Raw genomic sequence first — 14,376 nt, 5'->3', positions numbered from 1 at the left:
TCAGTAAGGATGAGCACGGTGACAAGGTTTTACATGGAACAAACAAGCATCAGTCCTTAGCTGCCGACATTAGATGTCTTTGGTATGTTTGTAAGCTGATGGCTTGTTAGAGGTTTATAGTAGGGTTAGACCAATATATCGGGCCAATATTGGCCTTTGTTGTTTTAGGTTACCATGTTCTAAATATTGTTTCAGAAGTTTTTCCACCCTGACAAAACAAAATTCTGGGGGAAACATTGAATACATTTTTTTTTTAATCTTTTGATCAAATTTAAAAACACTCAATATCAGCACAAAATATCATCTATAGTCATCTTCAATCCAAAAATATAATTAATAAAAACCCATATTAGTTGAACCCTAGTATACAGATTGCAAGTCGATTCAAATAAATGGCCAAACATCCAGCAAGATGCTCATCAATCTCTGCAGCTTTAAGCATATCTTCTCTGTTTAGAAGACAGGAGATGGAGCAATAAGAAAAGTAGTATGTTGGTTTAATTAATGGCCATTAAAGCCAGCTGGGTGGTGAACTCTGTGTCAACATCAAATCAAACGCCCACTGTGAGCCTTTACAGCCAACAGGGGGTTGTCTAGTTAAATCAACAGACAAGCCTTGGACTGTGTTTGAGTCTCTGTGCGAGGATGTGAGAAAACGATTGGTGAGTAGTGATGAATTATGATAACTGCTGTTTTTGGTCTTGTTGCTGATGATAATCATGTTGACGATAATAATGCTAATGATGATGATGATGATGATGATAATGGTGCTGGTGGTGGAGATGAGGATAATAGTGGTCATGTTGATACTTCACAAATTCCCCAAAAAATGTATCAATGCATTTTGTCCAAAGAATAAAGCTTCCATATACATGAATACATTTTGTACAATAAATCTGTGTTTTAACATTAAAAGTCCAAATCTCTCCAATGAATCCCTCTGTTGCTCGTTCTTGTGAAAGAAGCCTTTTGAGTTCAACAGGACTTTCTGGATGAATCAAAGTTTGCTAAATAAATCAGATTTAAAAAGTAGTAACATTTCTATGGTGTTTCCGCTCCAAAACACCCTGCTATGTCTCTCTCAAGAGCTTTACATTTCACCAAAGTTAACTTGGCTTGACCAAAAAATAACATGGACTTCTTCATAATCCCAAAACCAATGAGCACCTTCGACATTACAACCTATTCACAAGAGCACCAGAAGGTAGCAGTCTCCACCTTCTCTCTCTATTTTTTTATGTTTTGGGTTGTTTTCACATATGGTCCTTTTTTAAACAAACTGAACTCAGTCCTCTGTGGACCAAAAAGTGGACCAGCTGAAGAGGGACTTCTCTTCTCTTTGTATTCATGCTGTCATGTTACTTGAAAGAGGACTCATTTCTCTTTCTAGTCCACTTCAGCTCCGATGGGAGTCTCAGCTCCTTCTTTGTTCACACTACAATGTCTTTAAGATTGGCACAACGAGAATGCTGTCCAACTCATTGTACAAAGTTCACATCCATTTGATGTCTGTGGACTCTGCTTGATCTTATTTTTGTCATGTGTGCACATGTATTTTAACACAACAGTGCTGTGCTGTCCTTCAGGATGACAGAAAACTGGAGGCAAACGTTTGTGTTTTTGTGCGTGCTAGACTTCTGACATTTGAAATGTTCCTCATTCTCTTCATTGGGTACTGCAGTAGTTTCCTCCTCAGACAAAACTACTCCTCGTCCACCAGTCTTGCTGCCAGCCATGATTTGTGTTTCCTGCACTCCAGTTTAATTACATCACGAGATCTGTGTATGGCGAGCACAGAGGACCAGAGGTTTCTTGTGGAGTGCTCACATATACACAAAAACATGCTGACTAGTCTGAGTTCACTTGAGAGGCTGAAACGGACCAAGCGTGAAAACACGCTTATTCTTGGGTTAAAATGTTAAAGCCATATTACTTTAAATTCCTCTCTTGTAAAGAATAATATGTGACAGCGTAACACTGTGTTGTTAATTGTTAAATCAGGCTTGTGGGGTGTTCTGGCGGTGCAGGGAAATACCACATACCCCTGAAAATGTGGCTTCCAATCTGGCTTGCTCTCTCTCTTTCCTATCACCCTCTATTGTAGACTTTCAAGCAAAGCAGAAACGTCAGAAAAAATAGATATTTTTGAAAAAGTAGGACTGAGCAGGAATGTTTCTACACCACTGTAGGAATCATGCTATCCTCCCTTGTTTGTGTTTCACCAGGAGTGAATGTGATCTCATCCTTGGTTGTGTTTTTTCTTTCTTCAATCCAGCAATCTGTGTCTCTCCTTTCTGTATCAGACTTGGAGTCAATGGGCTCTTTACACTTCACATCAGTGGCCAAGGAGGACTCTATATAATCTTTTGAATCACTAAATGAGTGGAGGTCAGCAGGTTTCTTGTCATTGGATAAAGAGAGTTCTGTAGAACCCACAGCTTTCTTGTCATTGGATGAGGAGAGCTCTGTGGAACCCACTGTTTTTTTGTCATTGGATGAGCAGAGTTCTGTAGAACCCACAGCTTTCTTGTCATTGGATGAGGAGAGCTCTGTGGAACCTACTGCTTTTTTGTCATTGGATGAGCTGAGTTCTGTAGAACCCATGACTTCCTTGTCATTGGAAGAAGAGAGTTCTATGGAACCCAAAGTTTTCTTTTCATTGGATGAGAAGGGTTCTGTAGAACCCACAGCTTTCTTTTCATTGGATGAGGAGAGTTCTGTAGAACCCACAGCTTTCTTTTCATTGGATGAGGAGAGTTCTGTAGAACCCACAGCTTTCTTTTCATTGGATGAAGAGAGCTCCGTAGAACTCACAGCTTTCCTGTAATTGGATGAAAGGAGTTCCGTGGAACCCACAGCTTTCTTGCCATTGGATGAGGAGAGTTCTGTGGAGCCCACAGCTTTCTTGTCATTGGATGAGAAGAGTTCAGTAGAATCCAGAGTTTTCCTTTCACTGGATGGGGATGTGTCAAGATGGACTGAGTGGGATTCTGTCAAAGCTACAGATTTCCTGTCATTTAATATGGAAATATTTACATGTTTCTTTCCCCCCTGTTTGATAGGTATGAGGGTGTCAGTCACATCTAAAGCTCCTCTATTAGTTGGATCCACATCCTTCCTATCACTAGATGGCGAGGTTTTAACAGGATCCATACCAAAGCTGAAAGCAACATGGCTGGTTTCGACAGGGTCTTCTGCTTTCCGGCCATTGGCTGTGGTAGTCTCGGGATGATCACTTCCGTTCTGCTTTGTGACTGCGCCAGTGGCTCTCCTTGCTTTTTCATTGGTTCCATTGCTATTGGGATGCGAGGTCCGTGGGTCTCGGACGGTGCTGTAGGCGGTTTGGATGGTCGACAGCGTCCTCTGGTTTCCCTCTGGCCGCTGACAACGGTAAAGCCCGCGAAAGGCCGAGCGAAACTTCTGGGACATGGCGTTGTATATGACGGGGTTGATGGCGCTGTTGGCATAGATGCAGGTCCGACAAAACAGGAGGAACCAAGCGTCCAGGTAGGGCGTCGACACGAAGGAGTTGATCAGAACCAAGGTTCGGTAGGGCATCCACAGCAGGGCGAACAGGATCACCACCACAGCCAGCATCTTAGTCACCTGCAGACAAGAAGCACAAGAAGACAGGTTCATTAACGGTGTTTTATGTAGCATTTTTCATATATCATTGTCAAATAAGTTCTGATACCTTGGTATAATGGCAGTTAATGAATGAGACCATGGTGGAGACGATTGGTAGCTTCTATCTCATGCCAGTCTTCTCAGTGATGGTCTCATTTGTTTATGGTAATTGTACTAATGTCTCATAATTAATGTGGTGATGATTTATTGATGTTAAAATACTACAAATAGTAGCAATCACTACAATCAGTAGCACTTCACTTAATACATGGTTTATACATCAGTGTTGAAAATTGCTGAAAACAATATGTAAGGCCTTAGAGTTTTCAAATGGCCTTTGAAAGCACATTGATATTCATCCAAAACAATCACAGACCGTGCAGAAATGCACGGGTAGATAAACATTTCTGCCCTCCAAAGCCCAGTGCAATATGGTGTGATGCATCGTAATATAATTTCTCTGATTAGCTCTGATTGCTTCATGATTATTTGAGTCATCATAATATCTCAGATGAAGCATTAGCAGTCACCAAATTGCATGTGTTTGTGTGACAGAGAGAGAGAAAAAGAGAGAATTTGTGCTTGAGTGCGCGTGTTTGTGACAGTGATATTATGTTGTGTGTGTGTGTGTGTGTGTGTGTCTGTATTGTGTATGTTAACAGTGGGTTAAATGAGGCTTCTTAGTTAACCGATGTGTTTGAAGAGTGAAAAACAAAGGCGAGGCGGGGGCCGTAAAAGCAAGGCGAGGAAAAGAAAGGGAAGGTGACGAAAGGAACACAAAGGAAGGGAAAGGAAAGGACAGGAAGAAATGAGGAAAAAGAGGGCGAAGTACTAAATAGCTTAAGACCGGGAGCAAAACAAAAATTTCCACAATATTATTACATCCTATCACAATAGGCAAAGTGGTTGTAGTAATAGCACCCATAATACCATAATACATCACACACACACACAAAATTAAAAAGGCACAACACAGCACAGGCAACACAGCAAAGCAGCAGAACAAAATGGACAGCAAGGACATTCAGACCCAATGAAATAGCTGTGAAAGTGTTTCGGAGGGTGTGTGCGTGTGTGTGTGTGTACGTATGTGTGTGTGTGTGTGTGTGTGAAACATCCCTCGGCACCTCCTGAACCCCCTCCACCACCCCCCCACCCCCCTCCACCACCCCCCCACTATGGGTTGGTGACCATGGCGACGGCTCAGAAAAATTCCTGAACCCCGGTGAGACGGAGAGAACCAGTCAGCCTATAAGACTCCAGTGATTAGCCTTATCAGTCGCCAACAATGCTACACACCTTCCCCTACCCAAGCCCCCCTCCGCAGCCATTTTTAAGCCCTCACCACCCCCCCACCCCTCACCCCCCACCCCCCCGCCGCCGCCGCCTCCGCCGTGCCATAATCATTCCGTTGAAGCATGGTTGCCTTTTTTTTTTTTTTTTTTGCTCGGCTCCCGTTTCTGTTTCTCAGATCATAGCGAAACATAAAAAAAAAAAAAACCCAACACAACAAAGTCGGGGCAGGTTGATACCGGGGTATCGTGCGCACGCCTCTCCTCGGCTAAATGCTATTTGAGATAAGGGTCTCTGTCCCTGCCGCCGGTGACAGCCACCTCAGCAGGTAGATTAAAAAGGGAAAAAAAAAAAAAATCGCTGCACAACAAAGCGTTTAATTGAACGGGGAGGTGGGGGGGGGGGGCGGGCGGGCGCGGTTTCTAATTATCCGAGCGCCGCGATAATGAGACAGAAAGCGTCGAGGTTGACATTTTGAATATGCATATTATTACTGTCACGGTTACAGGGCTCCGACATGACAAACAAATCAGGGGAGGGAGTCCTGCTAGACCCATGGCATCCATCCCGACTGAGTCCAGTGAAGGAGCGGTGTAGTAGTAGCTACTGTCCATCGAACCAAAGAATTCACATTTCAGATGCTCGACGGTGATATGGACTCGCCCCCCTGAGCAGCGATGACCAAACATAGCCGATTCTCTTCCTTTAACATACACTTGAGGAGATCACAGAAAAAAAAAACACACTCTCAGAGATTAAAACTGTACAGTAATCTCGCGGCGCGCTGGTATTAATCTCCAAGCACAAAACTGCCATTCTTTGGTATACGCTAAGTTTATCAAACTCGGATCAGATTGAATCGGCCTATCAAACGACGAATGAAAGAGCATGGAGTGCCTATTGAAGAACTGAGAGGGGTGGAATCATCTGCGGTATTAAGCACACTTCAATGTAAATCCCAAATCGCATTATGCAAATCTGCCGCTCTTAAACGGAGCCCCTTGAACGCGTTCGATTAGGATCTGCTCCTCTACTCTTGCGCGGGAGTTCGGGCTCGCCAACGCACACACACACACACACACATGCATACACACATACACAAAAAGACAAACATTCATATGGAAACGCCCTATGTGAAAGTTAGGATCCATTAAGTAATGACTTTTTATCAACCTCTATTGGTGACCAGTAGAAATTGCAACAATATTGACGGGTCTCTGCCGCAGCTTGTAATTGACTTTAATGATAAAGTCACATTTTGAGATGAGTAAGGCAGCTAATTGGAGCAGAGATCCAACAGAAACATCAGTGAAGAGCCGAGGCAGAAATCATTAGCGGTAATCATTGAGCCACTGATACTGGTCATCAACCCCTATCAACCCCCACATGTATTATGGTCACACTGTGCTCTGAGGCAGTGCAAATCTTCCTTATTGTGCACCTTTAAACTTTCCCTGCCTTTCATCATGCCCTAACTCTGCAGAGCTGCAAGAGTCCCTGAGCTGCCCACACTGGTCCGGTTTGATGTGATGTTTTTCATTTCAGCGCTGAAACTTCATTAGAGCAGCCAGCGTCCGTGTGGACACCTCCGTGCTTAGTTCCTTTACAAGTAGGGAGGCTGGTGGAAGGCAAAGTATTGCAGACAAATTTTGACTGGGCTGTTTTTCTTTGCTCACGACTTCTGATAAGTCAAAAGGGCTGCCTTCTTTGACAAATACCACACAAAAATACATCCAAAGTTATTGCTTTGCTGTACTTTTTGACAACAGTACTGTCCAAACTCTTACTTTGAGGAATACATTTATTTTGTGCCATTTTTGCCTCTATAGCAGTGGTTCTCAACCTTTTTGGCTCGTGACCCCTTAAAACCACTTGATGCCTACTGGCGACCCCCGTTACAGGAGCGCATAGAGAAATAACGATATAAAGGATGTTTTATCTTTTTTCAGCTTGTTTCAATGAAAGCTGTTTAGTATTTCTGCTTAGTTTAGTATTGCTAAAAAAGCAAAAAAAAGAGTTGAGAAAAAAACTGAAAAAATAGACATAGTATGTATGTAGTATGTATAGTAGAAATAGATTTTTTTCCCCCCTATCCTATAAATCATCTCGCAACCCCTGAAAATTATCTCACGACCCCCTGGGGGGTCCTGACCCCCAGGTTGAGAACCACTGCTCTATAGAATCCACAACCTACAAAATTAATAGAAAGTTCTGGCGTTTTATCGCAAAAACAATCGCACCTGTCACTTCCTTCTCACACAAACTACCTAAAGCTTTTTTCTTTTTCAACAGCCACATAAAGACAATTACAAAATCAGCCTATACTACCACCTTAAAAACATAGCAAGAATTAAAGGATTTTTATCAAAACAAGATACAGAAAAACTAGTTCATACATTTATTTTCAGCAGGCTAGACTATTGTAACGGTGTCTTCACAGGTCTTAGCAAAAAAATCAATCAGACAGCTGCTGCTCATACAGAATGCTGCTGCCAGAGTCCTCACTAAAACCAAGAAAGATGAAAAGGATAGACTTTAAAATCCTATTACTAGTCTATAAAGCACTAAATGGTCTCGGGCCCAAATGCATTTCTGATTTGCTTATACGTCATGAAGCACCCAGACCCCTCAGGTCATCTCGGACAGGTTTACTCAGTGTTCCCAGGATCAAAACCAAGTGAGGTGAAGCAGCTTTTAGTTTCTATAGCTACTCCCCACCTGTGGAACAAGCTTCCTGCATACCTGAGGTCTGCTAAAACTGTCAGCTCATTTAAATCAGGGCTTAAAGCATTATTGTTTACTGCGGCTTTCCAATAAATTAAATACGTAACTTCTTTTAATCTTTAACTATTTATTTGCTTGTTTTTGTTTTTATTGTCTTTTAAATGCAATTTTAATGTCTTTTTGTCTTCTTGCTTTTAATGTCCTTTAAATGGAATCTTAATGTCCTGTTTTCAATGTATTTCTATGCCCTTGTAAAGCACTTGTGTCTGAATGGTGCTATATAAATAAAATTGCCTTGCCTTGCCTAAAGCTGCAGGTGGTTCCTCCTGCCCTGAATGCATTCCTATTGGCTGGTCGGCCAATTGCTTTCAATATGGAAGGTATTTCTATTGGCTGGGGATGTCACAAAGCCAATTCGAAAGAGCCACAGATTATCTGTGGCATATGACTTGATCGGAACTAACAGCAAACACTGTCAAAGATTCATTCCCATACTGAGAGGTTACTTGTAGTGCAGGTGATTGCATTGCGTAAAGGAGGTTTAAAAAGTGGTGGGGACCGGGGACAGAATTGGACTTGGACCTGTCCCTAGTGTCCCCAGTGTAAATGATGCCTATGAAACCCCCCCCCGCAGATATGTTGTGGTCATTTTGTGTGATGGAGCAGTAAAAACCTTACTGATTTCCCCTTTAACTTAGGGGCATGCCAGTGGCTCAGAGGGCTATTTATGTGCTATGTCATGGGTTCAATTGTGGCTCATGGACTTGGCAGTGAACAATCACTGTAGGCACTGAGTGTGTTTTGCTGCACTGATGACCGATGACAAATTCCCCTTGGGGCTAATGAAGATTGAAAAATTATCTACTCTATTCTCTATGATTTGCTGTCTAGAAACACAGAAATGCCATAAATATGTTGGAAAAGTTGTTTGTTGAGCCTTTAATATGCTTGTGGGGGAACATCTACAAACGGTAACCCACCTGGTAATATAAATAGAAATTTCATAAAGCAATTTACATATTTTTTATGCAAACAATTATTAAAAAGCTTCTGACATTCAGAGACAAAATGTTATATTTATCTGCAGTTAAAATTAGAAAGTACCATTTACTCTTTGATGAGAAAGGAATTGTGACTAAAGGAAAGGAGTGACTAAATGACATAGAAATGCACATACTTCCAAGCTAAATCTATCTGTTGTTTAATGTCCATATTGAGATCCAATGGGCAAACTTGTTTTTGGAGACAAAAAAAAAATCTATCCAACTTTCAAAAGAACAAAATGCCATAATATAGACACACAAGTACTCCCTTCTGGGCAAAAAAAGACCTCATCCTAACCCTCATGAGTGGATAAAGGGATACAGAGGTGAAGGCTTTCAAGACCAAATAGCCTGAGAGAAGGTATTCTACATCCAAGAGCGCACTGCAGAGCAACACCATGCAATCTGGAATCGAGGGCTTCTCAGTAGGAAACCTCTTTCAGTCCACCGCCTGAGGAAAAGAAGCCATTACTGCCGCGCTTGCCCTCAGGGCCTCGTAACAGCCGGGGCCGAGAGCCCACGGAAAAAGGACGCTTATCTGAGGCGGATGGACAGCGGGAGCATCATCGCCGCGCTGTAAAGAGGGAATCATGGCCCCTATAATCCCTGCAGATCACACACACACACAGCCAAAAGACCGGACCGGGGTCAAATGTGACTAAAGCTATCGTACGGCAATTACCTGCTAGATAAAACGGGATGTGAGTGAGAAGAGAGCGGCGCGAGGAAGGAAGGAAGGAAGGAAGGAGGGAAGGGTTAGGTCATTATGAGGTGACGCAACAGACCTGTTTCCTGGAGGAGAGCGCGCTCTTTGGCCGGCTCTGGCGACCCGCCTTCCCCGGTTCGGAGCCTTCGCGGCAGCTGCGGCGCAGGGTGGTGGCACCGGTGTCGGGGTGGCTGGGTAGAGGGCTGGAGGGACACAGGCCAGCGTATTAGACCATTCATCCCAATAGAGAGCAACAGGCATTGATTGGTTGATCCGTCGGTCGATCGGTTGGTTGATTGAATTAGTGTGTTTGGATGTGGGATGAACATGGAACTAGGGTTTCATTAATATACAATCAGTCACCTCAGTATTGACAGGGTTCCTTTTCAGGTCTGGAAAGCCTGGAAACTAGGGTTCAATTGGTTTGCGTTTTTGAAGGCTGATACCAATGTTTTTGGACTAAAACTGCCAATATGTTCTGTCAATATTCAGTATCTTTGAATTTGACCATTTTCATGCCAGAAGAATTCCCCCCAAAATTACAAGGATTCAGTGTTTCCCCAAGAGTTTCATTCTTGTCAGGGTGGAAAAGCCTCTGAAACAGCATTGGGACACTAAAACTCTCCATTAAAATCAAGGATAACTAAGAGTAATAATAATGATAATACATATTCATGCATACTACTACTGGAATCTGATCAAAATTATGCATTAGAATCAATTCAGATTAAGAGCTTCCAGGGTGATAGTGATCAATTGCATCATATCCAGCATATCTGGCCAATTTTTTTTATATCGGTCCCATATATCGGTCTAGCCCTAGCAGAAATATGTGTTTCCCACTCCCTGTTTTTTGCAGATAAAGACTGGCAGTTCTCCTTCATGAGGCCAGGCTGGTTACCTGAGGTAGAGGATCCGTGCTATCAGGCCATACAGCACGATGGCCAGGAGCAACGGGACGACGTAGAAGATGGCAAAGTCGATGAGGTAGATGGGCAGGTAGAGCTCCCGTTTCACCTTGTAGCCACACTGCACGTGTCCGTCCTGGCTGACCTGAATGCCACACAGTCGATACAAACAAGCTGCAATAATATGGACTACTGTAGCAGCTCATGAGGCTGTGGCTCAGGGGCTAAGATGCACATAATGATGTCACGGGTACGATCCTCCACATCCCTCTCAGCAAAATAATATTGATCTCAGAAATGCCACAGAGCTGCCTTTGTATCTTTCCTTGCTACTGCACCAAAAACTCTAGTCATTTGTAATGCAATTGCACAATCATCTGCACTCCCAAAAGTTTTATTTCTCTTTCATCACTGACATATTTATTGAAACACTGGTAACACTTACACTTACTTACAATAAGGGTACATTAATTAAGGGTAACAGTTAACTAATGTGTCTGGTAATCATTTACTAATGGTGTTCATGTTAACTAAGGTATTAATTTATACATTATTTAATAGTCATCTTTATAAACTATTAAATAATGTATAAATTAATACCTTAGTTAACATGAACACCATTAGTAAATGATTATCAGACACATTAGTTAACTGTTAATTAAGGGTTAGTTAATGCTTATTAAGCATTAACTAACCCTTATTAAACATTAAATAACCCTTATTAAGCATTAACTAACCCTTAACTTAGTGTACCCTTATTGTAAAGTGTTACTGAAACACTATACAGTCCTTGCGAAGTGCGCTATTGCCTATTTATGTAACTTTTCCCCATGTTCAGATGGCAATTTTTGCCTGTAAAAAAACCCCAAAATCCCTGCTTTTCGTCTCCCCAGCTCTCATGCTATTTCTTTTTCTAGCACTTCACTCTTCGCTTCCCAGCAGATCATTGCTCTTTGGTCACAGTAACGTTATAAGGGCACTTAAGGCCCTGTCCTTTTCACTCCTAATTTTAGAATGCTTGTAATTTCCATGACCAGCAAGCAAAGCTTATTCTGCTGTTGCACCCAGTGTAAGGCGCTCTGGATAAGACCGTCAGCTAAATGCCTTAAACGTTATGCCAAATGTATTCCTCTGACCTGAATGTCGACCAGGAAGAACCAGAGCATGCAGTAGACACAGGTGAAGATCCAAACGCCGGCGATGATCCGCTTGGCCCGGGACACTGTGCACACCGTCTGAGCCCTCATTGGATGGCAGATAGCGATGTACCTGCAGATAAGAGAGGCAACAGTTGGTCTTAACACAACGTAATACAAGTTCTTGTAGCTCTTGATATGTTTAATGTGTTCCGTTTAAAGGCATCGCCACAGATATCATTAAAGCTGCAACAATCAGAGTATTGGCAACATTCTGTTTAGAAGGTAGATTGTATTGTAATCTTAAATCATATGCCATCATCACGCCAAGAAGAGCAGGGTTTCATTCCAAAAACGACAGCAACTGATTTCAGTGATTAGTCCCTCTCTAGTTGAAGGTGTTAATCAGTGAAATGAGCTGCTGTTGTGTCTGGCTAGAGTGAAAACCTGCAGACTCTTAGGTCATGATGGCACATGATTGAGGATAAAAGACACCCTGTCATCTTGAATCATACAGAAAGGCCAGAAATCAAGGTGGAAATGTATCTAATATCTCTGAATGTGCTGATCTGAAGTCAGTTTTGACTTTTAGATCATAGTAAAAAAAGATTTGGTTAGTGATCCTAGATTGTGCATCAGGTATTGCATATCAGGAGTTGCAACTGTGCACTATACACTCTACAAAACTAACTTATAGTTGTTCAAAAACAGTTACAACTTATGTGTTTGCAAATTATAATGTGCACACATACTACTGTAAAATACACTTTTTCAACTTCTTCATCTTTGAGTTACAGTTGTTGAGTACCAAACTGTCCCACTCAAGTAGAAGTGAAATGTTATGTTATCACATATGGTCTTTCCTATGCAATGCAAGAGAGGACAGAGTTTGAACTAGGTTCTTAACAAATCTTTACAAAATAATGTGCATAAAGAAAGTAAAGCATGAATCAACAACAATTTAGGGACGTTTTCGTGGTCTTTCTGTACAGACCATCCTTCTTATCCTCACCAACATACTCAAACAGTCTGAACAGTTTTCTGAACTGTCCATCAAAACAGGCCAAGGCCTTTTTGGGTCGGAATCTGATGACATCACTAACTTTCCCTTACCTTGTTTTCTTCATTCTTATGGAGAGACTACAAAATTTGTCCTCTCTAACGGATGTGATTTAAAATGTTTCATATTACATAACTTCATACTGAACATACTGAAGTACTAGATGGTACTCAGTAGAGTGCATACCTCCGCCAACGCAATGCTATTGTCAAGATATGCCTGTACTTGAAATGGGACATGAGATCTGCCTTCTTGCCACTTTTAAGCATTTTAGCCAATTATCTCAACACCACATGGCCAATCAGCTCTATATCTATTAAGTGGCCATTAGTGCTGCCCTTTTTGGAAAAATTGGCAGGGTGGTTATGTCTAAACCGGAAATGGACTCTCCAGTGTCCCCATGTTGTTTGATTGGGCCAATAATGGAGGATTTGCCTCTTCTTCTGTCTGCTGATAGGCCACAAAGTTTGATGGTGTTGCGTGTATTGCCATTCGTACATTATATGCCTTTTTGTCAGAAGCCACGCCCACCTTTGGCCAATCAGTATGACAAGTTAATCATTTCTTCCTTGCCCCATGACCAATCTTTCCACAAAGTTTTGTGCAAATTCATTAATACCTTTTTGAGATATCCTGCTAACAGGCAGACAAACAGACGGAACGGGGCGAAAACATAACTTCCATTCAACTCTGCTGGCCGAGTTAAAAAGTCAAACAAGCAAATAGTAAACTTGTTGTTGTTGTGTCGACTATTATGTTACCTATGATATCTTTAACTGTATTGCTTTACCACTGAGTCCCCATTCATTGTCCCCCACGTTGTATGATAACTTTAACTGTATGACCTGCTTTACCACTGAGTCCCCATTCATTGTCAATGCCGCCCCCTAGCGGCACCAAGTCAACATTACAGTGTGACTAACGAATGAACAAACTAACCGACAGAGACCGATCCATAGTCCCCCCTTTGGTGGGGGACAATGACTAACTTCAAAAACGACTACTTCAAAAAGTCCACCAAAAAGCGCCCCGTGCTCACCTCTCGACGGTGAAAGCGGTGATGGAGCAGGACGACACGTTGATGCCCAGGTACTGCAGGTAGGTGATGCCCAGGCAGCCGGCGTGTCCGAACACCCACGTGCCCGTCAGGCTGTCCGAGACGTTGGGCAGGCCCGCCGCCACCAGCACCGTCAGATCGGCGATGGCCAGGCTGACCAGGTAGCAGTTGGTGGGCGTCCTCATGTGCCGCGTGGTGAGCACTACCAGGACCACCATGATGTTCCCCACGATGCCCATGCCGCACACCAGCAGCACCAGGAACACCGACACCGTCTTGTACTCCAGGGATTCCGAGACGGTGTCGCCGGCACTCAGGGAGATGTTGGTCGGGGTGTCGATTCTGGAGCTCGCATTGTCCGCCATGTCTGCTGATGCGTGGCTGTTTTTGCTCCCCCAATGTCAGTCGTTCAGCCAATAGGGTAGGTTCATTGGGTTAAAGTGAAGAGATGAGGGTCACGACTCTTAAATGCCACCATGTTCTGATTTGAGTTTTCTTTTGCGTCACATCTCTTCAGTTAAAGCCAGTTCAATCGAAGGTAACATTCGGTGTCCATTGACTAGCAGCTGTTGCAGTTGGTTTGTTTAAACAGGCAGCAATATTTGAGTAAAAGTTGTACAGCTTTAACATCTCAGAGGTTTGATTGCGCTCTTGCTGAAGAGAATGGATCAGCGCTGAATTTGCTTGTTGGGAGTGTTTGACAACCGAGAAAGCGAAAGAAGCAATGTGTCTGCTACAGGCTGTTGTCTTGGCTGCTATTATATTTCTCCTTTCACCCTGTCCTTCTGTTATTCTCCTCCTCACTATGTTTATTCCTTTTGT

At 42.8% G+C, this 14,376-nt stretch overlaps 1 protein-coding gene across 1 annotated transcript; it reads right to left on the bottom strand.

Annotated features, from left to right (window-relative positions):
- Positions 1 to 2,175: 2,175 nt before the first annotated feature.
- Positions 2,176 to 13,919, bottom strand: LOC139642738 (uncharacterized). Its single transcript, XM_071517726.1, has 5 exons — positions 13,537 to 13,919; positions 11,438 to 11,570; positions 10,295 to 10,446; positions 9,473 to 9,596; positions 2,176 to 3,606 (listed from the first exon to the last, which is right to left on the bottom strand). Exons 1-5 carry the CDS (start codon positions 13,917 to 13,919, stop codon positions 2,176 to 2,178), a joined length of 2,223 nt encoding a protein of 740 aa, XP_071373827.1.
- Positions 13,920 to 14,376: the final 457 nt, after the last annotated feature.

This window comes from Centroberyx affinis, unplaced genomic scaffold (genome assembly GCF_046629955.1).
Source record: "Centroberyx affinis isolate AG114_WGS23_722 - 3 ecotype Tasmania unplaced genomic scaffold, CSIRO-AGI_Caff_v1 ptg000515l_1, whole genome shotgun sequence".
Lineage (NCBI taxonomy): Eukaryota > Metazoa > Chordata > Actinopteri > Beryciformes > Berycidae > Centroberyx > Centroberyx affinis.
This window is presented reverse-complemented; position numbering and strand designations above follow the sequence as displayed.